Source organism: Pinus tabuliformis, chromosome Q (genome assembly GCF_031772625.1).
Source record: "Pinus tabuliformis cultivar Carrire ecotype Pingquan chromosome Q, CPIR1, whole genome shotgun sequence".
Lineage (NCBI taxonomy): Eukaryota > Viridiplantae > Streptophyta > Pinopsida > Pinales > Pinaceae > Pinus > Pinus tabuliformis.
Genome location: NC_142296.1, coordinates 863,546,702 through 863,573,496, shown reverse-complemented (window position 1 = coordinate 863,573,496; position 26,795 = coordinate 863,546,702). Strand labels below are relative to the sequence as shown.

The 26,795-nt window shown below is 44.3% G+C and overlaps 1 protein-coding gene across 1 annotated transcript in view; it reads left to right on the top strand.

Moving 5' to 3' along the window:
- The window catches only part of LOC149222268 (beta-carotene isomerase D27), a 177,535-nt gene extending 151,459 nt beyond the window's left edge, over positions 1 to 26,076 (top strand). Inside the window, exons 4-5 of the mRNA XM_089385343.1 lie at positions 25,664 to 25,725; positions 25,962 to 26,076. Coding sequence (XP_089241469.1) covers positions 25,664 to 25,725; positions 25,962 to 26,076 — 177 coding nt within the window. The remainder of the gene's footprint in view (positions 1 to 25,663; positions 25,726 to 25,961) is intronic.
- The last annotated feature ends 719 nt before the right edge of the window (positions 26,077 to 26,795 follow it).

The window sequence follows — 26,795 nt, the reverse complement described above, 5'->3', positions numbered from 1 at the left end:
AAGTATCAAAACGAGTCTTTATTTCGAAAATCGCAAAGTGATTGTAATCTCTTCTACCCTTGTCGATTTCGAAGAAAGTGAACTTGTTTATTTTGATCATTGTAAAAGCAAATTCAAAGTTGTGCAAAAAGCTTTCTTTGTAGGCATTTATACTAAGAAAGTGAAAACAAACACCTGCATTGTGCATTTTGCATTTGATAAGTTTGCATGTTGGATTTAGGGAAAGTGCATTAGAATGTGCTGATTGCTCTTTGAGAAAAGATAGTCGCTCTCTTTTCCCTTAGTAACTAGGATTTTCAAAGTTGAAAGATTGTAAAGCTTGCTTATCATCTTAGACTGCATTTAGGAAGTTGTATCATACATCTCGTGGTGAACCTTGAAAGACAAACTTTAAAAAGATCAACCTAAAATAAACTGAATGAACCTAACAACGCTTTGTAACATAACGCACAACATAGAGGTCTAGGCTAGAGACGTGTTCCGGCGTCGTTAAACATAGTGACTGTCGATCTCGAAGAAGGTGGGTGATTCCTCCTGAGAGTCGGTGGCGCTAATACGGATTGTGCTCCCACGTACCGTCGCTTATATATTGGGAGACCCCTATAGGCATATATCTTTTATCCTTAGGAAGCCGTGTCGGCCGCCCTACTGATCGCAATGCAGTGAACACAGCATTCACGAAGATCGACCACCCGTACCGTAAAAAGTATTCTGTGGTTTTGCGAAAGGTTTGGCACACCTCTGCCTAGATCTCCAGAGCAGTTTCTTTTGGCCTTTTTCAGACTCTATAACAGAAAAAGTCCAGCCTAGCATTTGTCACTTCGGGCTCGTTAAAACATCGAAGGAGACTAGAGTCATCTTTAGCTTTTTCTCGACTCTTTAAAACTGAAAAAGCAAGTTGTGTCTAAAAGCGTCTAATAAAATTCATTCAGTTCGGAAACACAAATTTCCCCTTTTAATATTTTGGTTGATCGAGTAATCCGCAATCGTGGAAGAAAGTCAATTGAAACCCCGTCGTTCGCGGAGGCTCACGAGTCAACCGTCTTTGTCTCCGGAATCGAAAACAGTACGGACAAAGCGAACTCGTATAACCGGTTCAAAATCTCCTATAAAAGTTAGAACAAGTGTTCCAACTACATCTGAGATTCCGGTTACTCCAAACATTTCTGGAAACCCTGCCTCTATAGAAGAAGTTCAACAGCCACAGAGGGACAGTAATACTGATCCTAGTCTGGGGGAAAATACTTGTATAACTGAACCAGTTCCATCTGTAACCGGTCCAGAGAGTTTTGTTCCTCAAACAACTGTCGCTGTCGAAACAACTCCTTCTTCGGCACCAGAAATATTTTACGGACCTGACGGTCTTCCTCTTCCACCTGATTTGATTGCGATAGAGGAAATTGCAGAGGATCCGCAAGCAAGTACTCCAACCCATTTTGGAGTCGGGGTCACTCTATTTCCTTCATCAGAAGTTAATCCACCACATGTGGAGGTTCCTGTAGAATCGCTAGGAAATCTATTGGATAGACTTAAAATGTCTGAACAACCGTCATCATCTAGGACTGTGTCAAACGACACAGCGACAGCAGAAGCCCCTGCCGTCACTCCAACAATGTTTGCCGGCATACCATCTGTCCCAACTAGCTCACAACCGCTAGAAGGAGTCCACCAAGGGACTATTTCGACAGTGTGGTCTGTTCCAGTTTGTTCATCCGGAGTAATATCTGGCAACTCTTATGTTGAGACTCGCCAAATTGATCCATTTGGAGGTCAATTTGGGCAATCCAGTCCCCAAGGACAATCAATCTCCTTGAGTTCCGGATTGCTACCGTATGGGGGGCAGTATGCCCTTTCATTACCCCCTCCGGGAGGATACCCATACGGGAGTTCACAACAGTATTCAGGTTATACTGGAATTACATCAAGTGGTTGGGTACTTATGCTACCTCAACAACCAAGGGTTGTATATTCTATGCAACAGTGTGTACCTATGACGAACATCCCAACCACACCGGCTATTGTAACAGTGTCACAAGTTCAAGCGATGCCTGTTGCATGTCAACCTCAGATTTCTCAGGTTGTAATGCAACAGCCCCTTGACCATGGGTCACAACCACAATCGCCAACTGGTGGGGTGACACAGGTTCAAACGGGTACAATTGCCCCACACCTTGGTCCAACGGTTAGCATAGCACAACAGAACATGGCTTCACAACCGTGGCTAGTGCAATACCAACAACCACAATTCCAGCAGGTGTACCAAGGTTCTGAGCAGCAGATCTTTGCGAACAGTGGACAACCGTATATCCAAAACGGTCAAAACCAACCACTTTACAGTGGTCAAGTCCACCAACCGTATCAGTCATACCAACATCAATTACATTATGCTGGTATGCAAAGGCCCACTGCTCAAGCGATTCCATCGTACCCTGGTTATGCTTCACCTAACCTGAATCAACAGTTACCATTCGTGGCAACTTTAGAGTTACCCGATTTACACCGGTTAACAAACGATCCGATTGCTTATGCCCCTTGGTGGCCAGCAATTCCTCACAAACTTCCATCTGACATTCCTAAATTCAATGGAAATCCAGGTGAAGACCCATCGAATCACGTGATGACTTTTCATCTGTGGTGCTCGTCAAACACCCTGAACGATGATTCGATAAGGCTTCGCCTTTTTCAGAGGACATTGACAGGTCCAGCGGCTAAATGGTATATTGAGTTACCTAGAGCCTCTTTCGACAATTTTAGCTCCCTAGCCACGACTTTCTTAACCCATTTTCAATTACCGATAAGGTATGAAACGGGAACAGAAATATTAACCAACTTCAAGCAGACAACTGCCACTCATATATCTGATCATATACATGAATGGCGTCGTCGTCGTAGAATGGTTAAAACATACGTTCCCGATCAGCTGTTAGCTGAATGGTTTATAAAGTCGTTACTTCCTGCTATAACGGAAGATGTGGCAAAGGGGGGAGTCGTAACAGAGGAGCAAGTTATCGCTCGTGCACAGTATCTGGACTTAGTTTATACTCAGTCCGGCACGCTCTACGACAAAATACCTGACGCCCCTAGACCGAAATTTTCAATTCCTCCCCCTCCAAAATCCAATAGTGACTCTCATGCCGGTGATGGCGTGATTGGCACGGCAAACGCGAAATCGATAAAGGCTTCGTCTAAGAAAGCCCGTAAGAATTCGGATCAAAATGCAAAAGAAGAAATTCTTGCTTCGGAAGTAAATGCCGTATCAGCAGATAAAGGCAAAAAAACCAATCAACCAGGGAGCAAGAAGAAGCAAAACAAAGGGAAGAAGAAGAAACAGGGTGAATCATCTCCTGGAAAAAATTCTTCAAACCCTCCTGAGAAAGGGAAACCAATTTATCCATGTCAAATATGTGATGAAGAGGATCATTACACAAGGAATTGCCCATTCAAAGCTGAATTAAAGAGGTTCTTTAAAAGTTCCCAAACCTCAGCTGTGTTAACTGATCCATTTCCCAACCCAGGTCAAAATCTGGTTGATAGTGGGAATGCTTCCCTGTCGCAAGTTCTTATGTTGTCGGTTTCAAAACAGCAGAATGATGCTTTGATTTCGACAAGGAACAAAGATTACGGGAATCCTCAGCTGTCGAACGACAAAGGTAAAGATCAACCAAGTAGTTCGACAACAACTTCGACAGAAGTTGTACCGCCCATCATTCCTGAATTAACAATAAAACCGCCAAAGGGAGTAGTACACAAGTCGACATTTAATCCTCGCGCCAGGGCGGCACAGCATTATAACATAGTGGAAGATTTGGCCCAATCGCCATCCGCTATGTCGACTCTTGAAGTATTACAAAATTGCCCATCCCAAAGGCAGGCTTTGTTATCGGCTATTGGTGGGGTTGATCCTAAGGATTCCAATCTTGTATCTTTTGATCACAAAGGATATGATCCTCAGTTACCAGCTCAACTAGCTTTCCTTATTCAAGTGAAAGCCCTCAACAAAACTGTTCACAGAACAATTATTGATGAGGGAGCATCTACATGTATTATGTCGATGAGTTGCTGGAAAACTTTAGGATCTCCAACCTTGTCGCGATCTTCGACGACATTAAAAGCTTTCGACGGAAGGACTTATACCCCGTACGGTATCCTTAATAACTTGAAGGTTGAACTGGGAGGAAAAACAGTAGAAATTGATGTTGAGGTCATCGATGGAAATCTTGACTACAACATCCTACTGGGTAGACCATGGATTTATGCCATGGCAGCTGTTGTGTCGACTTATTTTAGGAAGATCGCATTCCCGTTTGAAGGAGGGATTACGGTCGTCGACCAACAGAACTTCCTTCCTAATAGTTCAGGAAGCATTCCCATGATCCATGACAGCAACCATTCGCTTCAAGATATCGGAGTAGGATTATTGAAAGACCCCACATTGATGGGAACTTTCGCGCTACCACCTCCTATTTACATAGGAAATATACCGTTTGTAGCAACCTGCAACATGATATCTTCCACGAAGGTCGCGAAAGACAGTGTCGACATGGATCATGCAATTGTTTTGCCCCCAAGCCCTTTAGAAATATTGTAGCAATCAATGTTTCAAGCATAGGAGGCGAACCCAAGTCAACGCTCGTCAAGCGTTTGGGTAGATAGGTCTAGAGAATATGGTACCTCATTAGATCCTTGGTCGAAAGTACATGGGACTGACGAAGGAATCTTACAATCAATGTTGATTGAGGGGGCACCATGGAATGATCACCACCATCGTTCCCTTCTTCCGGAATATGAAGAAGATACTCAACGTGACCTTTATCACCCTTCAGTTTTTGAATTCCTAACAAATACTGTAAATACGGTGGATTCCGAGCGAAACTTATCCAATATTGAAGAGACTATAGCCATAAATATCTCGACTAAAACAAATGTTGTAGAAAATATTTATGTCGGCAAAGGTTGTTCCCCTTCAGAACTGGAAATATATAACGCTCTTTTTCGCGAATTCAGAGATGTCTTTGCTTTGTCATATGATGAAATGCCAGGCATAGACTCGAGTATCGTTGAACACGAAATTAAAATGTATCCTGATGTCAAACCAGTAAGACAACGGCTTCGGCAGGTGCACCCCAAGAAAGCCGCTACCATTAAAGCGGAAGTTGAAAAACTTCTCCATGCTGGATTCATCTACCCGGTTCCTCTAACCGATTGGGTATCGAATATTGTCCCTGTTATGAAAAAACAAGGGACGATTAGAGTGTGTGTCGATTATAGGGATGTAAACCAAGCTTGTCCAAAAGACAACTACCCTACACCCTTCATCGACCAGATAATTGATGAATGCGCCGGATGTGAAATCTTCTCATTTATGGATGGATTTTCCGGGTATAATCAAATAAATATCCGCCTGCAGGACCAGTCAAAGACTGCATTTATTTGTCCGTGGGGCACATTCGCTTATCGAAAATTACCCTTTGGTTTGAAGAACGCAGGGGCGACGTTTCAAAGGGCAATGAATTATGCCTTCCATGACATCAAGAACATTGTTCAACCTTATCTCGACGACCTTTCGGCTCATTCGCGAAAGCGGACCGATCATCCGCAGCATTTAAGAGCGATATTTCTACGTTGCCGACACTACAAGATAAGACTCAATCAGCACAAATGTGTGTTTTGCGTCGGTTCTGGTCGTTTACTTGGCTTTGTAGTCTCTAAGGATGGGATTCGTCTCGACCCCTGCAAGGTTCAGGCAATCATTAATTTGCCTCCACCTTCAAATTTGCTTCAGATTCAGAAACTCCAAGGGAAAGCAAACTTTCTGAGGAGGTTCATTCCAAATTACGCAGAACTTGCTAAAGGTTATACTCGTCTTTTGAAAAAGGATGTACCTTTCGTCTGGGACCAGGTGGCGCAAGCTTCCTTTGATGCTCTGAAAGATTGTCTAGTAAAAGCATCATTAATGTACGCCCCGGATTATCAAAGAGATTTTAACCTGTATCTGGCTGCAGCGGATACGACCATTGCGATGGTTTTAGTTCAAAAAGTCGATGGAATTGAACATCCTATATATTATTTAAGTAAAAATTTAAATGATACAGAAAGTAAATATTCTTATGTTGAAAAACTAGCGCTTGCAGCTGTTCAAGCGATTCAACGGTTTCGACATTATGTCCTCTTTCGGAAAACTACCATTTTGTCAGATTGCAACCCCATGATTTATATACTGTCACGACAGTTGCTGGGGGGCAAATATTCAAAATGGATAGCGATCCTTCAAGAGTTTGATCTGGAATTTGTAAAATCCAAATCAAAGAAAGCTTTAGTTTTCGCAGAATTATTGTGTGATCTCCCATCGTCGTCCAACGATGAAACATCAGAAGAGTCAATCGTGGACGAAAGTTTGTTTCTGATATCTACAAGCGATGAGTGGTACGGAGATATCATAGTTTATCTCCAAACCCAAAAATTCAGGCCTAACATGTCTCACTCAGAACAGAAACGTATACGATACCAAGCAAAAGACTACATGATCGTCGGTGATACACTTTACCGTCGTGGTATCGATACAGTTCTGAGGAGGTGCCTTACCCATGAGGAGGCCGAAAAAGCCCTGAATGAGTGTCATTCAGGCGCGTGTGGGGGGCATCAATCTGGATATGCAACAACACAAAAAATCTTACGAGCAGGATACTTCTGGCCAACCATGTTCAAAGATTGCATAATCGCAGTCAGAAGTTGCCATGCTTGTCAAATTTTTGATAGCAAAACCAGAAGACCACCCGCACCTTTGCAGCCAATAGTTGCTGTTGGGCCTTTCGCCAAATGGGGCATCGATTTCATGCAATGTAACCCCACCTCGACCGGGGGGCATGGGTATATTATAGTCGCTGTTGACTATTTTACCAAATGGGTCGAGGCGATGCCTACATTAGATAACACTGGTGAAACAGCTGCCCTTTTCTTTTTCAATCATGTAGTCGCCAGGTTCGGCGTACCACAGGCTATAGTGACAGATCATGGGTCGCATTTTCGCAATCACATGATGGTCGAATTAGCTGCCAAGCTAGGGCTATCTCACGACAGCTCTACCCCGTATTATCCGCAAGCCAACGGACAAGTTGAAGCAATCAACAAGGTCCTGAAGCGTATGTTGCAAAGGATGATCGGGGTTCATAAAAGAAGGTGGCACCTAATCCTGTACTCAGCCTTGTGGGCTTACTGAACGTCGGTAAAGAACGCGACCGGGTTCACACCTTTCCAACTGGTGTATGGCCTGGAAGCAGTCTTGCCAATCCAGTGCGAAATTTCGTCGCTCAAACTCGCAATTGATCTCCTCCCCGGAACTTCAGAAGAAGAGGCTCGTTTCTTGGAATTAATCCAATTGGATGAAACCCGTCGTGATGCCGCTTTGGCTAACGAAGCCCATAAGAAACGAGTCAAAGCGAAGTTCGACAAAAGTGTCAAACCCCGTGTCTTCTCAGAAGGTGATTTGGTCTTGCTTTATGACCAAGAATCCGATAAATTGGGAGCAGGTAAATTCAAATCCTTATGGATGGGCCCCTATATTGTTAAAAGGGTGTTAGCAAAAGGAGCCTACGAGTTAATGGATTATGACGGAATTCCACTGGCGCAGCCCCGCAACGGGTTGTACCTCAAGCGTTACTATGTTTAATAGTAACCTGCGTGCTTTTGTTGTATTTTGTTTTCGCTAAAGTATTTGTTCTGGTCGAGTGATCCCTTTTTCATTTGTTGCAGATGTCGAGCCTTCTGGAGACATGTGTTGGATATGCAGACGGAGCAAGTCGTAGTTCGCGGAACCTATCCTCCGCAGCCTGGGCCATTTTTGATCCAAGCAGCGAGTTAGTAAGTTTCAGAGGTGTGTGTATTGGGCAATCAACGAATAACATCGCTGAGTATAGCGCGTTGATAGAACTACTCTCTGATGCCATCACACATGGCATATGCCAACTAATTGTCAGGCTAGACTCAAAGCTCGTAATACTACAACTCAATGGTATATATTCCGTTCGCAATCCAGCTATTTATCGCATGTTCCTAAGGGTTAAGATTTTGGAAAGACAATTTGATTCAATTCAATACCAGCGTATTTCCAGAAACTTAAACACATTAACTGACTCATTAGCAAATTATGTGTTAGATAGACATTTGCGACATTTATAAAAGAGACACATCATCAATGATTGTACATATGGATCATATAACTCAACCAGAATAAAACTCGAAAATCAAAATATATATATAAGCTGTTTATCGTTCATACATAATGTTCTGTAACCAAGACAAAATCGGTCATATGACCCAAAAACTCAAAAGTGCTAGGGGGGCACCCTAGCCTAGTGGTGCTCATGATAGCACGTCACGGCCTGTGCGATCATGCGCAAGAGACGAGTCCATCGTCTAGGCACACCAGTAGTATGCTGCTGCAACTGTAAAGGTAACTCATCGATCCGTACATCCGGAATACCGAGAGTAAGGCTCTCAACCTGCTCCTGCACAGCTGTAAGGGTCTCAGCATCGTCAAGGTTGCGAAGAATAACTCTCCCAGCAGGCTCCGCTGCCGGGGCAGCGACTGGCGGTCTCGGACGAACTGCTGGACGAACAGGACCAACATCTGCATGCACCCAAGAGTTTGATTAAAAGTCTTGATAGAATAAAGCACAACAACATTATGAATAAAAACAGTAAACAGTGATATGGTCAAAGATTTTACCAATAGCGCCCCACTGTTCGCCATCCGGTAACACCAAATCCGGATCACCTCGGAAATCCATACCCACATATGGATACTCGGAAAAGACCATCTCCTAGCGCTCGAACCACCTGAAGAAGGCATCAGTGAAAGTAATCTGAGGTTGACCAGCATGCCTAGACATATGATCGACCCACCTCTGCATGCGTGGCTCGGTCGGAGAAGGCAAGTCGAGTACAATATACTGAGGCTGCATCAGTGGGATTTTCTCCAAGGCGAAGGCAGTCAGAATAGAACCAAATCCAAAGTTCTTCAGCTTCCCGTCCTTTACCTTGGTCAACTGACTTTTCATCTGAACAAGTACTGCATCACACCAGTTGAATACTTTCGGTTGGAGACACTCCAAGGCGTGCTGCACATAAGATCTGTTGGCAACATGTAGAGCTGCGCTACCGGCCATCCTACCAATAGTATACAGAATGGACCTGAGAGACCTGTCAGTAATCTCACGGATAACAACCTTGCCGTCTCTGCTCGGCTGGGAGCCTTCCCTGCAATACTGGCGGACATAATCTCTCACGGAATCAGTCCCCCGGGCCGAACCTGACAAAGAAATGGGGGCACCTTGCCTTGACAATCCAGTCAAGAAGTAAATGTCCTCTATGGTCAAGGGGATGGATTTTCCCCTAATCTGGAATACTTGGTTAATGGGATCCCAAGCATCAAGCATATACTGCAGTAGAGAGATCTGTGCTCTCATGCTAGAGATACGGAAAAACTTCAGCAGGCCACAGTTCCGCAACGCGTTCACCGTGACAGGGTCATGGAGGGCAATCATGTCCTCCTCTTCATGTTCTCGTTCTCGCCATGTAAGGGACATCTTGTTCAAAGATCCCTGCAAAACAAACAAGAGAAGGAGTAAGTTCCTGAGTTTGATGAGAAACTGGCGAAAATTCATCAAAAAATGTGCTAAAAACTCAGTTTTCTGAGCCCAACGCAGGCAGAGAGTGTCCTACCTGCGTTGAAGGTCAGGCTGCCTTAAGGCAGCTTGACATTCAACGCAGGTTTCGAATGGGCAACCTGCGCTGAAGTTAGGGCGCCCTGGCAAAACCCCTGAGGCTCAGAAAGACTGGAAAACAGGCACAGAATGAAGAAAGGAAACCATGAAAAGAAAGAGCTAAGGTTTAGCTCCTACCTGGTCCAGACGGCGCCGAGAATCGTCCACGGAATCTCCCGAAATCAGCTGGTGAAAATCAAGGGGGAAGAGGCACCTCCAAAGCTCCAACAAACCAAATGCAAATGAAATGGTAAAATGAGAGGTAAAAACACTTTTTAATAGCTTTTTACGTAGTTCAAAGAAAAATATTAGGGTTTTCATCTCATGATTATGTATTTTCTAACTAAGTTTGATGCAGCAATTGAAAATACAGTACTATTCTTGGAAAGAAAAAAGCTAGTAATGGTAAAAAATCAAAATTTGACCATTGAATCGAGCAGTTTTAGCATAAAGTTCATGCTCGTTAAAAAATAAACGCAAGATCCGAGCAGTTTTAACGCGGTCTTCATGCTCGTTAAAAAATAAATAAAAGCAGTGAGCAATGTTTCCTCCAGAGTTTAAGCTCATTTTTATCTAAAAAATGAACCTATCCCGGTAAATAACCGTTGTGATCGTAAATTTATCAGCCATAAAAACCTTGGTCGTGTTTGCACCTGCCACCTCCACTTTCATTTGGCCGATCGTTCACCTCCATATGATTGTTTACCCATTTTGAGGAACAGCTGCGAAGAGTGATTTCACCTAGCCATCCTTGTGACACTGCCGTAATTGGAAAATTCCAACCTGTACCTGGAATCAGTTACTATCCCTGTTTATCACTCGTTCCTCAAAAGACGAGTCTCCTTTAAGCTCTTTTCAACTGACTCATAAAATATGAAAAGATTGCCGAGTTTTGGCCTTCCAGCTCGTTAAAAGGACAGGAAGAGCTATCCCTCCTCTAGATTTTAATCTTTTTGGACCTGAGGGATTATTGCACAAAAGGATCGAGCGCTTGTTTTGTTCGGCTCGTTAAAGATATCGAAAACTCATCCCTTTTGTATTGTTTTATACTTTTTCGGACTTAAGGGATTACATGACGAAAAAGGAATTTTGGAGTTAACTTTATGTACCTTTTCAGACTCTCTAAAAATGAAAAGGACTGAGTTATCCTTGTCGTTAGACTTGTTAAAATGATTAAATAGCGACAAACTTGTCTTTAGACGAGAACGAGTTTCCCTATCGCTAGGCTCGTTAAAACATAGCGATGGGCTTGCCCGAAGGGCAGGTTATAGAACAAGCATATGTTATCCTCCTCAAGCTTGACAAAAATAAAGAGGTACTGGTCAGCAATGACTGGGGAAAAATTGGGAAAAATCAAGAAAACTTTGATGGTAGCAGGTCGCTCTTGAACATGACACTTTTCCTCCGTATCACATTCGGGTTGGGTTGTTTCATTCACCGGTCACATCACCATGGTCTTGCCATACCATCCATATTTGGGGTAATGCTACCGATCCATCGCATCAGTGTCGCCATATGTTCAAGAGAAGTCGTTCAGAAAGAGTCAACCGGGTCCCATCCACTGCCATACATTATCCTTCATCCATTCATGACCGCCACCCTGAATCATATGTCACAGATTGTTTTCACCTCCATTAAAATCATTAGCTCCGTTCCGTGTCACTGATGTGGGATTCATTAAGGCCCTCCTTTGACCGATCGCTCCTTGTCGACATCAGCTCATTATCCAAGGAGTTGATCTAGGAACACCCCCTTCAGTACTTTGAAGCTTGCATGCCTCAATGGCAAGTTTCTCACTTCCGGCGACAGGTATACATCAATGACCTTCGACCAGAAGATTTTGCGTGGTGTTCGACGCCAAGTCCTTTTTTCACACCACGTGAATTGTACTGCAGTACCTTGAGGGTCATTATCATTATCGGTGATTCCTCTCGCGCTTGTTAACGGTTTACATCATTGACCGGTAATCAAGCGATGTCTTTCCATGTTCGACTTCAGCGCAATTCTCACATGGATCGACTTGTACTTAGAGTGAAGATCGAACGAGTTTGAAGACCCCGGATCTAGTTTCATCCATCCGGGCTGCGATATATATTCAGGAAATATAAAGACATTTGACATGTACATCATTGCAGCAGATGATCATCCTACTCAAAGGATGATAATTTCACCAAAATTATCAGTCTACCATCAGACGATCGTCTGTTCCATGTACAAAAATGAATTTATAAAGCTGAGCATGGGAATGCCCGCCTCAGCTAGATCATGAAAGCAGTATGAATCATAATGTATTGTATTGTATTTTATTACAGGTCTCCTCCCAGCAGATGGATGAACTTCGGACCCTCCTGGATAAAGCATTTCACCCGATAAACGGCCTCATACTTTAGGGGGCAACTGTTATAGACATTTTTGTGCCTTGCATCACTGAGCATGAAATGTCAATAATCAAGGGATCCAAAGTCCCTAAACATGTTGTTCCTACCCCTAGAGGAACAAGGCCAAGTAACCACAGCAATTCACAAAAGTTCTCCACCTGAAAACACTCAAAAACAAAGCAATTCTGGATCATGTCAACTGCTCCACTGTCTACCTGCGTTGAATGTCAACTGCAAAGAAGGCTGCCTGCGCTGAGCGAGTTTGGACAAGTGGCAGAGTCATTCCTCAAGGTGTCAATGCCCAGGAAGCTTCCAAAATGACACTTGGATCAGGGAATTCGACTGGTGATGAGTAAGAGGTTCCAAATCTCCAAGTGGAAGCAAGAACCTCCAAGTGGACTCAAGAACTGAAGTGGGAGAGGACACTAGTCAGTCTCAGACCAGCCTCAAGCTGACTCATCTTTTCTCCAAAACTCCTATATATAGATCTCTCTCATGAGGTCTAGGGGGGCTGGAATTTTGTATTTGCAAAGAATTGCTGTTGGTTTGTGGCTAGAAATATTGGGTGTGTTATGCTTTGAAAGGAGCTGAAGAGGGAATTCCATTCTGCTGGGAAGGAGATGCTGGGTTGGAGCCCTATGGGTTGTATCTCTTCCTGAACCCTGTTACTTTCAATAAAGCTATCTTGATTCTTTCCTATATGCTGGTGTACTTTGTATGATTTCATTGGTATATTTGATTTACTTCTAATCCTGAATCATTTATGAATATGTATATTTGCCTTTGTATTGTGTTCTTCTCTTGTTGCAAGTAGCTGTTCTCTTGTCACAGGTAGCTGTTCTCTTGTGATCTCGTGGGATTCAAGTAGCTGTTCTCTTGATCAAGCGAGGAGGCAAGTAGCTGTGGACACACAAAGAGAAGAGGATCTAGTTCGAGGGACAACCGGAAGATAACGGTAAGTCTGCCGATCTCCTCTCTTTCATATTTCATAAAGGAAGAAATCATGATAGCTGTATTCGTTTGTTGCTAAGGCGCTGTCACACCTTAGGTGGATAGGATCGTCCTAAATAGGCATTTTTCCCCACAACACTAGGGCAACATCCTCTTCTTCCTCCTTCTTGATTCTGATCCCCTTGTCGCTGCTTCCCACCTTGCTTAGCCTTCTGATCTCTCCTTGGCGAAGAGCCGTCCACATTTCCTCCCAATTTGGAAGGGTCGCCTTGCCCAGTATGCTCTGGACAAACACCTCCTAGTCTTCTCAGATTGTGTTCAGGGTTGTTCTCACCATCAATTCTTGATCCGGCGTGGCCCCTATGGAAGTCAGTTGACCCCGGATCTCCTTCAGTTGATCGAGGAAGATGTCGATCTGTTCCCCTTTTTGCATCTGGTATGACCGCAGCTGATTTTCACGTAGCATCCTTCTCTGCACAGAAGTGTGCTGGTACAATTTCTTTAGGGCCTCCCACGTCTCATTTGTCGTGTCCTTTTCAGCAATATGTGGTACTACATTGTCCTTGACCCCGTCAAGGATGATACTCTTGGCCCTTGCCATTGCCTCCTCGTACTTCTTGTTCTCAGCTGGGTCAACTGGGATCGCTATCATCCTCAAGGCGAAGTGCTTGACATGATTCTTGTCTAGAACGAACAAGATTTTGGCCTTCCAGACTATAAAGTTTGAGGCTCTGTCCAGTCTGTCGTGGTCTCTTACCCCGTTCACTTCCATCTCGTTGCTCTTTTACTTCCCTCCTAGAAATTCTTGGTTGACTCCCTCTGAGCTTCGATTTCCCTCCTGGAAACCCTTCTGCCAATGTCGAGATGCCCCCACTCTGATCGTTAGTGCAACTGCACCACCGGTCCAAATTTCTTGGCTAGAAATCCTCAGTAGCAACTCCCTCCTCCTTGGTCTTGCTCTGTTAGGTACTATTCTGACTACAATACCCCACTAGCTTCACTCTGCAACTTACCCACAACCTCCTAAGCCCCAGCAAACTGAAGGTTAGAGCTTCTAGGCTCTGTGCAATCCCAGCACCAGCAAAATCCACACCTCCTGGCCATAGGCGTCAATCCTTCCTGACTAAGAAAGATGATCGGGCACTGCATAGGTTGAGTTTGCTCCCCTCTGCCACTGCGCTGATCCTCTTCCCGGCTCAAACTTGATGACACAAGCACTGTGTCACCCCTTCCTTGCTGCTTCTCTGCTGGAACAACTTCTGTCACTTGGGACAATTGTTTTCTACTACTACTGCTCTACTCGGCTAATGTCCTTAGTTCTCCTGTGATCTGCAACCTCGCTCCGATACCATGTTGGAATATCTAACTATTAGAAGCCCTTCATGTACTTTTCTGATTTATTTCTGCCTACTTGTTCTAATTAATTAACAAGTTATTTACCATGTAAATACTGAAAATAAATACAAGTACATGCTCAACACATTACAAATCATCAACTGAAGGAAATAAAACAAGCACACAAGTGACACTGTTATTTTTGGACCAATGTCCCCGGAAAAACCCAATGCGGGAAAACTAGTGCAACTCTCTGAGGGTTTTATTATTATGCAATTTTTGAATACAATCTGGGTGCCAAAACCGGCTCACCCAACAAAGAATAATCTCGGCAGTAGTACCTCTCTACTCGGAAGCAGATATTCTGGTTGAAACACCGGATAAACACTCTGACAACTCCCAACTCCAATCTGCCCCACGAAAACCCCAGTGTCAGCCTCTAGGGACTGCGTCAGCCCTTTTTGGCCCAGCGTCACCCTAGCTCACCCTGTGTCAACCTCTAGATGCACTACGTCAGCCCTTAGAGCCTCTGCGTCACCCACGCTGGATTTCTGAGGCACTGCGCAGCTCCTGGTTGCCTTTGTGTGAGCCCTGGTTGGCTCTGTGTGAACCTCTGGCTGGCTCTGCATCCCTTTCTCCCCGCTTCTGCGTTGATCCTCCTGGTACTATCTCTATCTCTCTGCTTCTATATTCATTTCCCCTCAGCTGCAAATTTGATCACTCTTTCGACTTCCTCAGCAAACCCTGCCCTAGAAAATCGAAATCTTGATGCAATATCCCTTATCAAGGGAATCCCTCAAACACAAGCAAACTCCAACCAGAGAAATAGCAGTGGTGCAACATACAATAACAGTAGTGCAACACACAATAATGTATACATGGAATATAAGCAAATACTCGAAAAATGCAGAGAGAAATGCTAAGCCATTTTATTATACTAAGTAATGGAAAGAGTACAAGAGGTGATCAGAAAGATAACACCTCGACTTGCACAAGACAAGTGAAGAAATACACTCAAAATGGTAAGGAAATGGCCTCACTCTGAACTGCGTCCAAGCTGTCGGAGAACTGCTGTGCCGCTACTACTGCTGGAATCAAGTGAGGATTTGGGGCTGTTCCCCTCCTTAGAAAATGCTGAAACTCTGGAATCAACGTCTGCTCAATAAACCCAGAAAAGCCCAGAAAGCTTTTCTAAGATAGCTGACCCCCGAAAATCACCCCCTTGAGGATCTACGCTATGCGGCTATCCCTCAAGACTCTGCGCTGCCCCTGAAGAGAACTCTCCAAAACTCTACCTGAGACTCTGCCAAAATCCTCCAATATGCAAGGGCTGATCCCTTGCTCAATCTCCAAGCTCAAATCCTCCACATAAACCCAATTCGGAGCTCCTACCAAAAGAGACTGTGTCCTCCCCTCTCAAGACTGCGTAGTCATCAAAATTCTCAGTTCCTCCTCAACTCCAGAGATCGCTCCTCCTGCAAAATACTGATGAAACTACCTTGCCCAAGCAGGCACTCGAAGTCCCCTGGGGCTAAGGGTGAGATCTCCAAACAGAGACACTCGATGCACTAAACAGTGCTGCAGACAGGCTAAACAACCAACGTGCTCTAAGTCGAAATGAGTAGCTCAAATGCAACATAATCCCATGCCCAAAATGAGGAAGCTCCTCTCTCCTTTATAGCGTTGGCCTCTCTCAAAACCCTAGGGCCCACCTCCTCCAATGTAGCCTCTCTCTTGCCACGTGCTCCTTCTCCATCTGCGCACTCCCTCCAAGTGTCTACGTGGGCCCCCTTCTTTACGTGGTCCCTTGGCCCCCTTGGCTCCCCTTTTAAGTTACAACGTTGTGCTACTAGGGAGTGACTTTATTCAAAAAGTGAGTTATGTCCCCCTTTCCTCACCTTTTTATTTATAAATAACTATAGAAGGAAAAATTGAGCAAAATCGAATATTCCAATTAGACATGGCTAATTGGGAATATTACAATCTCCCCCCGCAAAATGTTGCTTGTCCTCAAGCAACTAAAGTGATGGATGCTGCAAAATTTTCTCACTCTCCCAAGTGGCATCCTCATCTGGTAAATTCTTCCACCTCACCAAGAATTCCCGGACCGTCCTGCTTCGCAGCTGCCTCTCCCTGGTATCAATAATAGCCTCTGGCCGCAACACCAAATGCCCCTCATCATCCGTGGGTGGTAGCTCATCTGTCACTGTTACCTGTTGCCCCAATGCCTTCTTCAGGCATGATACATGAAAAACGTTATGAATCTTGCTGCCTTGGGGAAACTCCAATTCATACGCAACCTGTCCAATCATACATATCACCCTGTATGGCCCATAAAAGTGGAGCTTGAGCTTCTCAGCTCCCTTCTGCTTCAGTGATGACTGTCGGTATGGCTGTAATCGTAGGTAGACCAAGTCCCCTACCTCAAACTGTCTCTCCACCCGACCCCTGTCAGCATACAGCTTCTGCTGGTTCTGCGTTGTAGCCATATTATCCTTGAGAGCTCGGAGGATATCCTGACTCTCTTGGATCCAAATCTTGGCTCTCGGAGCCTTGCTATCACCAAACATCACATCAGCAAAAGATAAAGGATGATATCCATACGAAGCTTAGAATGGTGACATACCAATGCACATGTGAAGTGTAATGTTGTAGCAGTATTCCCCCAGATGCAACCACTTCAGCCATGCTCGCTGCTGCCCACTGACATAGTTAGGCAAGTAGCCCTCCAGCCACTTGTTAACTATCTCTGTCTGCCCATTCGTCTGTGGGTGATAACTGGTACTCGGTGTCAACTCGTCCCCACCAATCGGAAAAGCTCTTGCCAAAACCCACCCATGAAACGGTTGTCCCTATCACTGATGATGGTCTTAGGAAGACCATGTAGCCTGAAGACCTCTCTGAAGAACAATTCGGCTACCTACACTGCTATGTAGTGTGCGGATATGGCGAAAAAGTGTGCATACTTTGTCAGTCGATCAACGACGACAAAGATACAATCCTTGCCCTGCACCATGGGAAACCCTGTAATGAAATCCATCGAAATACACTCCCATTTCCCCTCTGGAATGGGAAGAGGCTGCAATAATCCTGCGGGATGGCTCATCTCCCCCTTGTTCCTCTAGCAAATATCGCACTCCCGGATATGCTGGAGTATGTCCTCCTTGAGGCCCTTCCATGAGAACCTCTCTCTAATGGCCCTGTAGGTTTTGGTAAACCCCTGATGACCAGCAAATGGTGAATCATGTGATGCCTGAAGTATCTTCTTCTTGAGTTGAGATCCCTTAGTCAAGAAGATCTGGTCCCTATAGTAGATGATCTCATCGACTACCCTGTACCTGTCATTTGCCACTTGCCCATCCAAAACCTCACATGCAAATCTGTCCTTGGAGTACTTTACTAAGAGTCGAGCCCTCCAGTCTGTGTCCAAGCTCATAAGAGACAACATGGCTGGTCTACGTGAAAGGGCATCTGCTACCATGTTTTTCTTACCCTTGACATACTCAATTTCAAAGTCATACGCTTGGATCTCACTGATCCACTTCTGCTGCCTCTCCTGTAGCTATTTCTGCTCCAAAAAGAACCTGAGGTTGTTGTGATCAGTCCTCACCCTGAACTTGTTACCCATTAAATACTGCTGGAATTTGGCCAATGCATGCAAAATGGCCAGCATCTCCTTGTCGTATATAGAATACAAACTCTCATGTAGAAGGAGCTTTCGGCTCTCAAAGGCTATAGGGTGACCTCCCTGCATCAACACTGCGCCGATCCCCTCTCCTGACGCATCACACTCCAAAACAAATGGCTGCATAAAATCCGGCAATACAAGCACTGGGCAGCTGCTCATAACCTCCTTGAGCCTGTCAAAGACTCACTGCGCTGTATCCGACCAACTGAATGCCCCCTCCCTCATCAGATCTGTTAGGGGTGCAACAAGCTGTGAGAAACTCTTGACGAACTTCCGGTAGTAAGTACAAATGCCAATGAATCCCCGAAGTTCTGTCACATTCCTCGGCTCCGGCCAATCTCTGATGGCCCTAATCTTCTCCTCGTGGACTCTCACTCCGTCCATCCCTATGATGTGTCCCAAGTACAACATCTCCGTCAACCCAAACTCACACTTGGGAGAGCTTGGCATAGAATTGCTGCTCCTCCAAGATGCGAAACACTGTCTCAATGTGCTGGAGATGCTCCTCCCAAGTCCTGCTGTAAATGAGAATATCATCAAAGAACACCAACACAAAATTTCTTAAGTGACTGCGGAAGATGTGATTCATGCAGGACTGGAATGTAGTTGGGGCGTTGATTAACCCGAAGGGCATCACCAAAAACTCAAAGTGCCCATAGTGACACTTGAAGGCGGTCTTGGGAATGTCCTGTTCCCTCACGCGAATCTGATGGTACCCAGATCTCAAATCAATCTTTGAGAAGAACCGTGCTCCTTTCAACTCATCCATCAACTCATCGATCCTGGGTATGGGGTACCTGTTCTTCAGGCTCTTCTTGTTCAGGGCCCTGTAGTGAATGCACATCCTCGATGTGCCATCCTTCTTCTTCACCAACACCACGGAAGAAGCAAAAGGACTCATGCTCGGCCGAATGTGGCCAAGAGCTAGCAACTCCTGAATGGCTCGCTCAATCTCATCCCGATAGGCCTTGGGATGCCTATAGGCAGTAGTAATCACTGCTTGTATGCCCTGCTCAAGCTCAATGGTGTGCTCAAACCCCCGGTCCGGTGGCTGTCCCGGCGGAATTTCCCTAAACACTGTGCCATACTGGTCAAGGATGGACTGTATCTCTGGGTACACCGTCTGCCCTGTAGTCCCTGCCTCTGATGCACGCAGCTCCACTGCCCACTCTACGTCTCCCTTCCGGAAGACTGCCTCCATCCGATGAGCCGAAACAGTCTGAGGTGGATAGGTGTGCTATCCCCGTATCTTCTCATGCCTCCCTGTCTTCTCATCATCCCACTCCATCTATAGGGTCTTCCAATCTGTCGTGACCTTCCCTAGAGTGATAAGCCACTGAACACCCAGTATCACGCTGGTGTCCAAAATATCGACCACGAAAAAGTGGTCAATCAGTGTGTAGGTGCCCATCATCATTGATAACTCTGGGACATAACGAGCACACACCATAGTCTAATCTCCTGGGACCAAAATTGAAAAGCCATCGAAGCTCTCTATCTGTATACCTCTCCGCTCAACCATCTGTGCATCGATGAAGTTGTGGGTTGCTCCACTGCCAACCAAAACTGATACCTACTAGCCATGTACTGTCCCCTGTACGCGCAACGTCAAACACTTGGGAACTCCTCGCAATGCTGCAAGGGCCCCTCCGGTAGGTGCAAAAGCTGCACCACCTGCTGCTAGTGGTGGAGGTGGCAAAGGATCCTACGCGGCATGACTATCTCCTGCCTCCACATCATCCTCCTCATCCTCTTCCCCGCTGCTCTCGGAGAAGACCTCAATAAAATGTGCTTTGCCAGCAACAAATCTATGTCTCGGTGCCTACAGCTCCTGACAGGTAAAGCACAACTGCTTCTTCTTCAGCTCCCTCCTGGCATCATCATCAATCTGTGCTCGTCCTGGATTCCCCTTTGGAAGCAGAATCCTCACATCCTTCCCCTTAGGCTGGAAAGCCTGTCTCTGGGGGTAAGGTGTCCGAGTCCTGGGTAAGGCATCCTGTAAGTCCCAGGTCTACTAATAGCATCCTGGAGTGTGGCTGGTCTAATGGATCTGACTAGACCCCGAAGTGGCTCTGCTAACCCCTCAACAAACATGTAGATCCTCCGTGTCGCGGATAGATCAGGCACCATCACTGAAACCCTTAAGAAGTCTGCAATGTAGGTCTCTTGGTTCCCAGTCTGTTTGAGCCTTGTCAACTCAACAAAGTGTTGTTCTAGATCCCTCCGGTCAAACCTCTCTATCAGTCTCCTGGTGAACTCGACATATTTCGTCACTGTGGAGTGTCCGAGTGTAACCAACCCATGGAACCACCAGTCCTGGGCCTCACCATCCAAATGTAATGTCACCACCTTGATGGCCTCTGTCTCCGACATTTGGTTAAGCTGGAAATAGATGTCCAACTTCTCCACCCAAGACTTTGCCGAACTGTTTGATGAACCATCAAACGTAGGCAAGTGGAATCTACTAGCTGTGTGGTGGGTGTCTCCATCATGATAATGTCGGTATCCTCTGTGATGGTCGCGGCGTCTACTATCCCGCTGGAGCTGAACAAAGTCTCTGAATGAGAGAGCATCCCTGAACTCCTGCCCATAGGCTTGGTATTCTGCAAAATAATCGCCCATATGACCGGGCTCTGCCTCCTGTTGGGCTCTGGCTCCTCCGTCTGCTCCTAGGAAAGTGGGCATGGTAGAGCGTGTAAGGGCATGTGAGGCCATCTACTGAGTAGTATCACGCTGAGTGGCACCCTGCTCTGGCAAATGGTCGGATGTACTCGATCCCTCACCAACCTGGAAAACCTGTGGGTTCTCACGCTATCTAGCCTCCACCGCCGTGAATCTCTGCCCCATCACCTCAATCTGCCTTGATAGATCCTGCATTGATTTGAAGAGCATGTCCGCAAATCTCTTCCCATCCTCATCTGCCATCGAATCCTCCTGCTCTGCGTCTACCACAGGCTCCTCCTGTTCTGTGTCCACCACCCGAACACAGTCTCCCTCTCTGTAGGTGTTCTCCAACCTACGCTCAATATCTTTGTATTTCCTACCTCTGTAACATATGTAGGGCTTCTTCCTTGGTGTCATAGACTGCTAGCTCCACAGGCTGAGCCAGATCTATGCTCTGATACCACTGTAATATCCCTTATCAGGGGAATCCCTCAAACACAAGCAAATTCCAACTAGAGAAATAACAGTGGTGCAACATACAATAATGTATACATGGAATATAAGTAGATACTCGAAAAATGTAGAGAGAAATGCTAAGCCATTTTATTCTACTGAGTAATGGAAAGAGTACAAGAGGTGATCAGAATGATAGCACCTCGACTTGCACAAGGCAAGTGAAGAAATACACTCAGAATGGTAAGGAAATGGCCTCTCTCTGAACTGCGTCCAAGCTGCCGAAGAACTGCTTTGCTGCTGCTACTGCTGGAATCAAGTGAGGATTTGGGGTTGTTTCCCTCCTCAGAAAATGCTGAAACTTTGGAATCAACCTCTGCTCAATAAACCCAGAAAAGCTCAAAAAGCTTTTCTAAGATAGCTAACCCCCGAAAATCAACCCCTTGAGGATCTACACTATCCCTCAAGGCTCTGTGCTGCCCCTGAAGAGAATCCTCCAAAACTCTACCCGAGACTCTGCCAAAATCCTCGAATATGCAAGGGCTGATCCCTTGCTCAATCTCCAAGCTCAAATTCTCCACATAAACCCAATCTGGAGCTCCTACCAAAAGAGACTGCGTCCTCCCCTCTCAAGACTGTGCAGTCATCAAAATGATCAGTTCCTCCTCAACTCCAGAGATCGCTCCTCCTGCAAAATACTGATGAAACTACCTTGCCTGAGCAGGCACTCGAAGTCCCCCGGGGCTAAGGGTGAGATCTCCGAACAGAGACACTTGATGCACTAAACAGTGCTGCAGACAGGCTAAACAGCCAATGTGCTCTAAGTCGAAATGAGTAGCTCAAATGAAACATAATCCCATGCCCAAAATGAGGAGGCTCCTCTCTCCTTTATAGCATTGGACTCTCTCAAAACCCTAGGGCCCTCCTCCAACATAGCCTCTCTCTTGCCACGTGCTCCTTCTCCATCTGCGCAGTCCCTCCAAGTGTCTACGTGTGTCCCCTTCTCTACGTGGTCCCTTGGCCCCCTTGGCTCCCCTTTTAAGTTACAAGGGAGTGACTTTATTCAAAAAGTGAGTTATGCCCCCCTTTCCTCACCTTTTTATTTATAAATAACTATAGAAGGCAAAATTGAGCAAAATCGAATATTCCAATTAGCCATGGCTAATTAGGAATATTACACTTGATCAACTCGGTGTGTTCTCCAAGTGATCGTCAAGCCTCCTTTTATACTTTTCTCGTTGATAATTCAATGGTCGAGGTTAAGTCCCTAATCAATGGCTAAGATTAACTCTGGCTTGATCCATGACTTTTGGACCCTTCTAACACAGTTTTATATTAATTCACATTAATATTTTATTTTCCCTAAGTTTAGACTTAGGGACTCCATTAAAATTTAAAAATATTAATTATTTTAATATCTCCCAAACTGTTTAGAATCTGCCCAAACCATTTCTAGGTATTGGAGATCTCATGTTCTTTAGCCTCTCCACCAATTTTCGTGGCTCGAGCACATCCAATGCTACCCCAAATCAACAATCCTGTCTCACTCTGGTAGCTTGTCGCTTCCCAATATGCTTTGGAAAAATACTTGCTATTCCTTAGAGACATTGTTGATTGCCAATCTCACAAGCTCTATAGGTTGAGGCACTGCCCCAACAATTGACAACTGGTCCCAGACCTCTTGAATCCCAGTAAGGAAGGGGTATATGCTTTCTCCCTTTTGCATCCGGATGAGCCTTAGCTTCTCCTTTAAATACATCTTCCATTTCTCGGAAGTGCCCTGATACAAGATTGTGAGAGTCTCCCACATCTCTTTAGCTGTTCCTTTGCTAGCTATGTGTGAAACAATGTGATCCCGAACACCTTCAAGGATCAACCTCTTCGCCCGCGCCATCTCCTTTTTGTATTCCTTCAGCTGATCTGCATCCTGGGGTACAACTACCACTGTATCTATCTAGGTTTTCAAGCCAAACTCATCCAAAAGGAAGGACATCCTTACCTTCCAGATGACATAATTGGAAGCACCATCCAACTTGTCCTGATCTTGAAGCCCAGCAGTGGCCATCTCAACAAATGTCGAAAATCGCCTCTTCCCTTCTGCTTAGCTGCTACTCAGCTATTCGCACTCGCTTCTGGAGTGAGAAACTTTGCACACAACGACTGCTGATCTGGAAGGGAAATCGAACTTTTTGAGACTAGAATTTCCCTGAGGAAAATTTTCCCTCAGTGTGCGCTTTTATTTTATCTGACGCTAGCTCTTCTCTAGCAAACTGCTGCAAAACTACTGCGTCCAGCTAGAGATTTGCTCTGTGAAAATACTGGGCAACTCCCTTTGCCTCTGGAATCCCTCATTCTAGAGAGATCAAATTTTTCTGCCTCACACTCAGAAAAATTGAATCTCCTCAAGAAATTTGGCCTCTTGGCTAAGGTGATTGTGCTGCCGCTGGGGTTTCAATCTGCTGCCCACACTGAACAACAAAACTCCCTCTTCCTTTGCTACTTAGCTCTTCGGCTAATTATCTGTGCTTTGATACCATGTGAAAATTCGAAAACCCGAATCCTATTGCAACAACTGGAAATAATCCTCCTAATTGTTAAATTAATTTTAACAAATTATTTACTGTTTGCTACAACAAATACTGAAGCAATCACATTGCAACCTACACAAATAAAACTGCAGAAGAAATAAACGTTGGAGGAAATGCTAGCACACACACATAAAATAACACAGTTATTTTTGGACCAATGTCCACGGAAAAGCCCAACTTGGGAAAACTGGTGCAACAATGAGGGTTTATTTTATTATGCAATAGTGAAATCTGACTACATATATGGATGCCCAATTGGCTATCCAAACAACAAGAATATATAAGTAAAATACTGAAGGGAATTACCCTTCTCCCACAGGGAATCTCTGGCTGGACATTGCGTATCAAAAACTCGGCCTCCTGGAGCACTGCGTCAGACTCTGCATTGCTCTGCGTAGCTAGCTGGATGACTTGCTTTGGAATGGGATCATATGAAGTTGTTCTGCCTCTGGAAGCTGAGAAAATCGTCTCTTTGGCCCTTTGGGACTCCTTCCCAGCCTCTGGAATTGAGAATGAATTTTACTCCTCATCAAATCAATCTGCTTGACTAAAGCACTGCACAGTCCCTCAGTGTTGCTTCTCTAGGATAATTCAACTCGCTACTGTGTCCCTGGATCTGGAAAATCTTTCCTTCGACTCACTATCCCTGCCCCTCAATCAATGCTTCGATCTCACTGGCTCTCTCTCCGGCAACTGATTATTGCTACTTTGGAAATCTATCTGCTGAAGTAATTTCTCCAAGCCCCATCGACTTCTTCTTATAATCCTTTGTTGAGACTTCAACGACCAAGATTGGATCTTAATTGATGGCTAGGATTAGCTTGAAGGTGATCCGTGTGAGTTTCTATACTATTCACACCTTGACTTAATTAATTCTAATTAATTAGTCATATTCCCTAAGTTTAGACTTACGAAATATTTAAAAACTGACTAATTATGTTATTTCTAGGCGGAATTTCCAGAAACGATTTGTGGGTTTTGGAGATCTCATGTATTCTAGCATCTCCACAAAATTTCAATGCTAGAACACATCCAATGCTACGAAAACTAACACATAGTTCTGATAGATGGCTGGCTGTCAAACAAGGAGAAATTTTCTCATATGGGTTACCCACTTTTGGTGGGTAGCATGGATTATGTTGTAACCTTACTTTTTGGTCATGCTGATGGTTGGTGGATAAACTATTTCATTCCATAAGTGAACGGTCTATTTCCTATTATATGGTTTAGAAATTTGTATGTTTGTTTGTAATTACTATATGGTTGATGCTTGAATAATTAATCATTAATGTACTATGGATACCATTTCTAACTCCACGATAATGTCATATTCATCTACAAGTAGCACAAATATGTATGTCTTCATATATTTTGCTACTAATTTGGGGTTCTGCATCTTTCTTTTTAATATAAATGCATGATAATTATATGTAATGATCCTGCATGCTCCTCTCCCAAGGTCTTTTACGAAATGGCATTCCTAGCACTGCTACTTCCACTCTTTGGAAACATTGTTTTTGGCTACCACTCAACTATACTGGGAGGATCTACGAAATTAATCAAACTTGTTACCAGCGTGAAGAAAAATTAAAGGAAACACTGAATGTTTTTGCTTTCTCATGTAATCTGTTACACTGCATGAAGTGGCCTTTTGGTTACCTTTAGTTGTCTAGTGAATTAAAGTTGCATATGCATCACAATGTGAGGGGCAACAATTTTTCATACCAGTGCTAGCATATTCTATTTCAGGTTGCTTTCATATGAAATTAGGAATGAATGCATATTTATTACATATTGCTTATCAAGATGCTTATATATTTTATGCTGTGATATTACCAAAGTTAGGTGGTAGAAGTGGAGGTAAATGGGGTCAAACAGAAGAGTGGAGTGCACATAAAAAAGTGCAGGTACACATAATTGATTGGATCTTTTTTTGGCATAAAACTAGCAAACTTATAAATAATTAAAAATAAAAAAAAACTATCCAAGGAATCAAACCCCAGTGAATGTTGTGGGAGCATACTATGATACAACTACACCATATGCGCTTATGACAGGAACACATCATATATAATAGGTTAAAGGCACTTCAGAATTGTTGTCTATAAATGTTGACAAAGAAGTTTGACCTGTATTTAAACAGGTATTTAGAGAATAGTGGATGTGTTGGAATGTGTGTCAACATGTGCAAGCTCCCTACTCAGGATTTCTTCACTAATGAATTTGGCCTACCTCTCACCATGACACCAAGTATGTAAATTCTTTCTCTTCCTTTTCAATTTAGTTTATTTACAGTTGAATGTCTCTGTTTTTATTCATTTAATTTCACCTAAACATTCCAGACATTGGAGAATTAAATCTCAAACCATTCAAGCAGCTCCACCAATAGTGCCACTGCATTTGGTTTCAGTTGTTATATGATCCTGAGTTTTGAATTCTTTCCAGTGCTGCTGCTAAAAATAGGATTGCATTCACGTTAAGTTATGGTTAATACTACAATGGACCATCTCGATATGTCAAATAAAGGAATCCAACAGTGGGTTATTTATGGTCTTCTGGCAGAGGTTTCCATTTCACTTTCAAACAAAAGAAGGGCATCAACTCATATCACATTTGTAGCTGTATCCTATTTGCAGATGATGATGAGAAAATCAACTGATCATATCTTACTATAATTCTTATGGCTTTTCACCATATTCAATGGACAGAACTTTTTCTTCTCTAGCAGATAGGCACAATTTGTAACCTGCTAAAAAGGGGATAACTCCCTTTTCAATACCCAAACACACAAGCTATTGCCAATACATTTCTTGGCTGTTACACACATACATGTATGTATGTCTATAACCGTGTGTGTTCAACATTATTTTTTTCTCTAACTCCACAAATACACAACCACAAATTGCTGAATCATTTCACACACAAGCTACAAAAATGTAATTCCAGAACCAAACAGGTAGTCAACCATAGTGGCTGT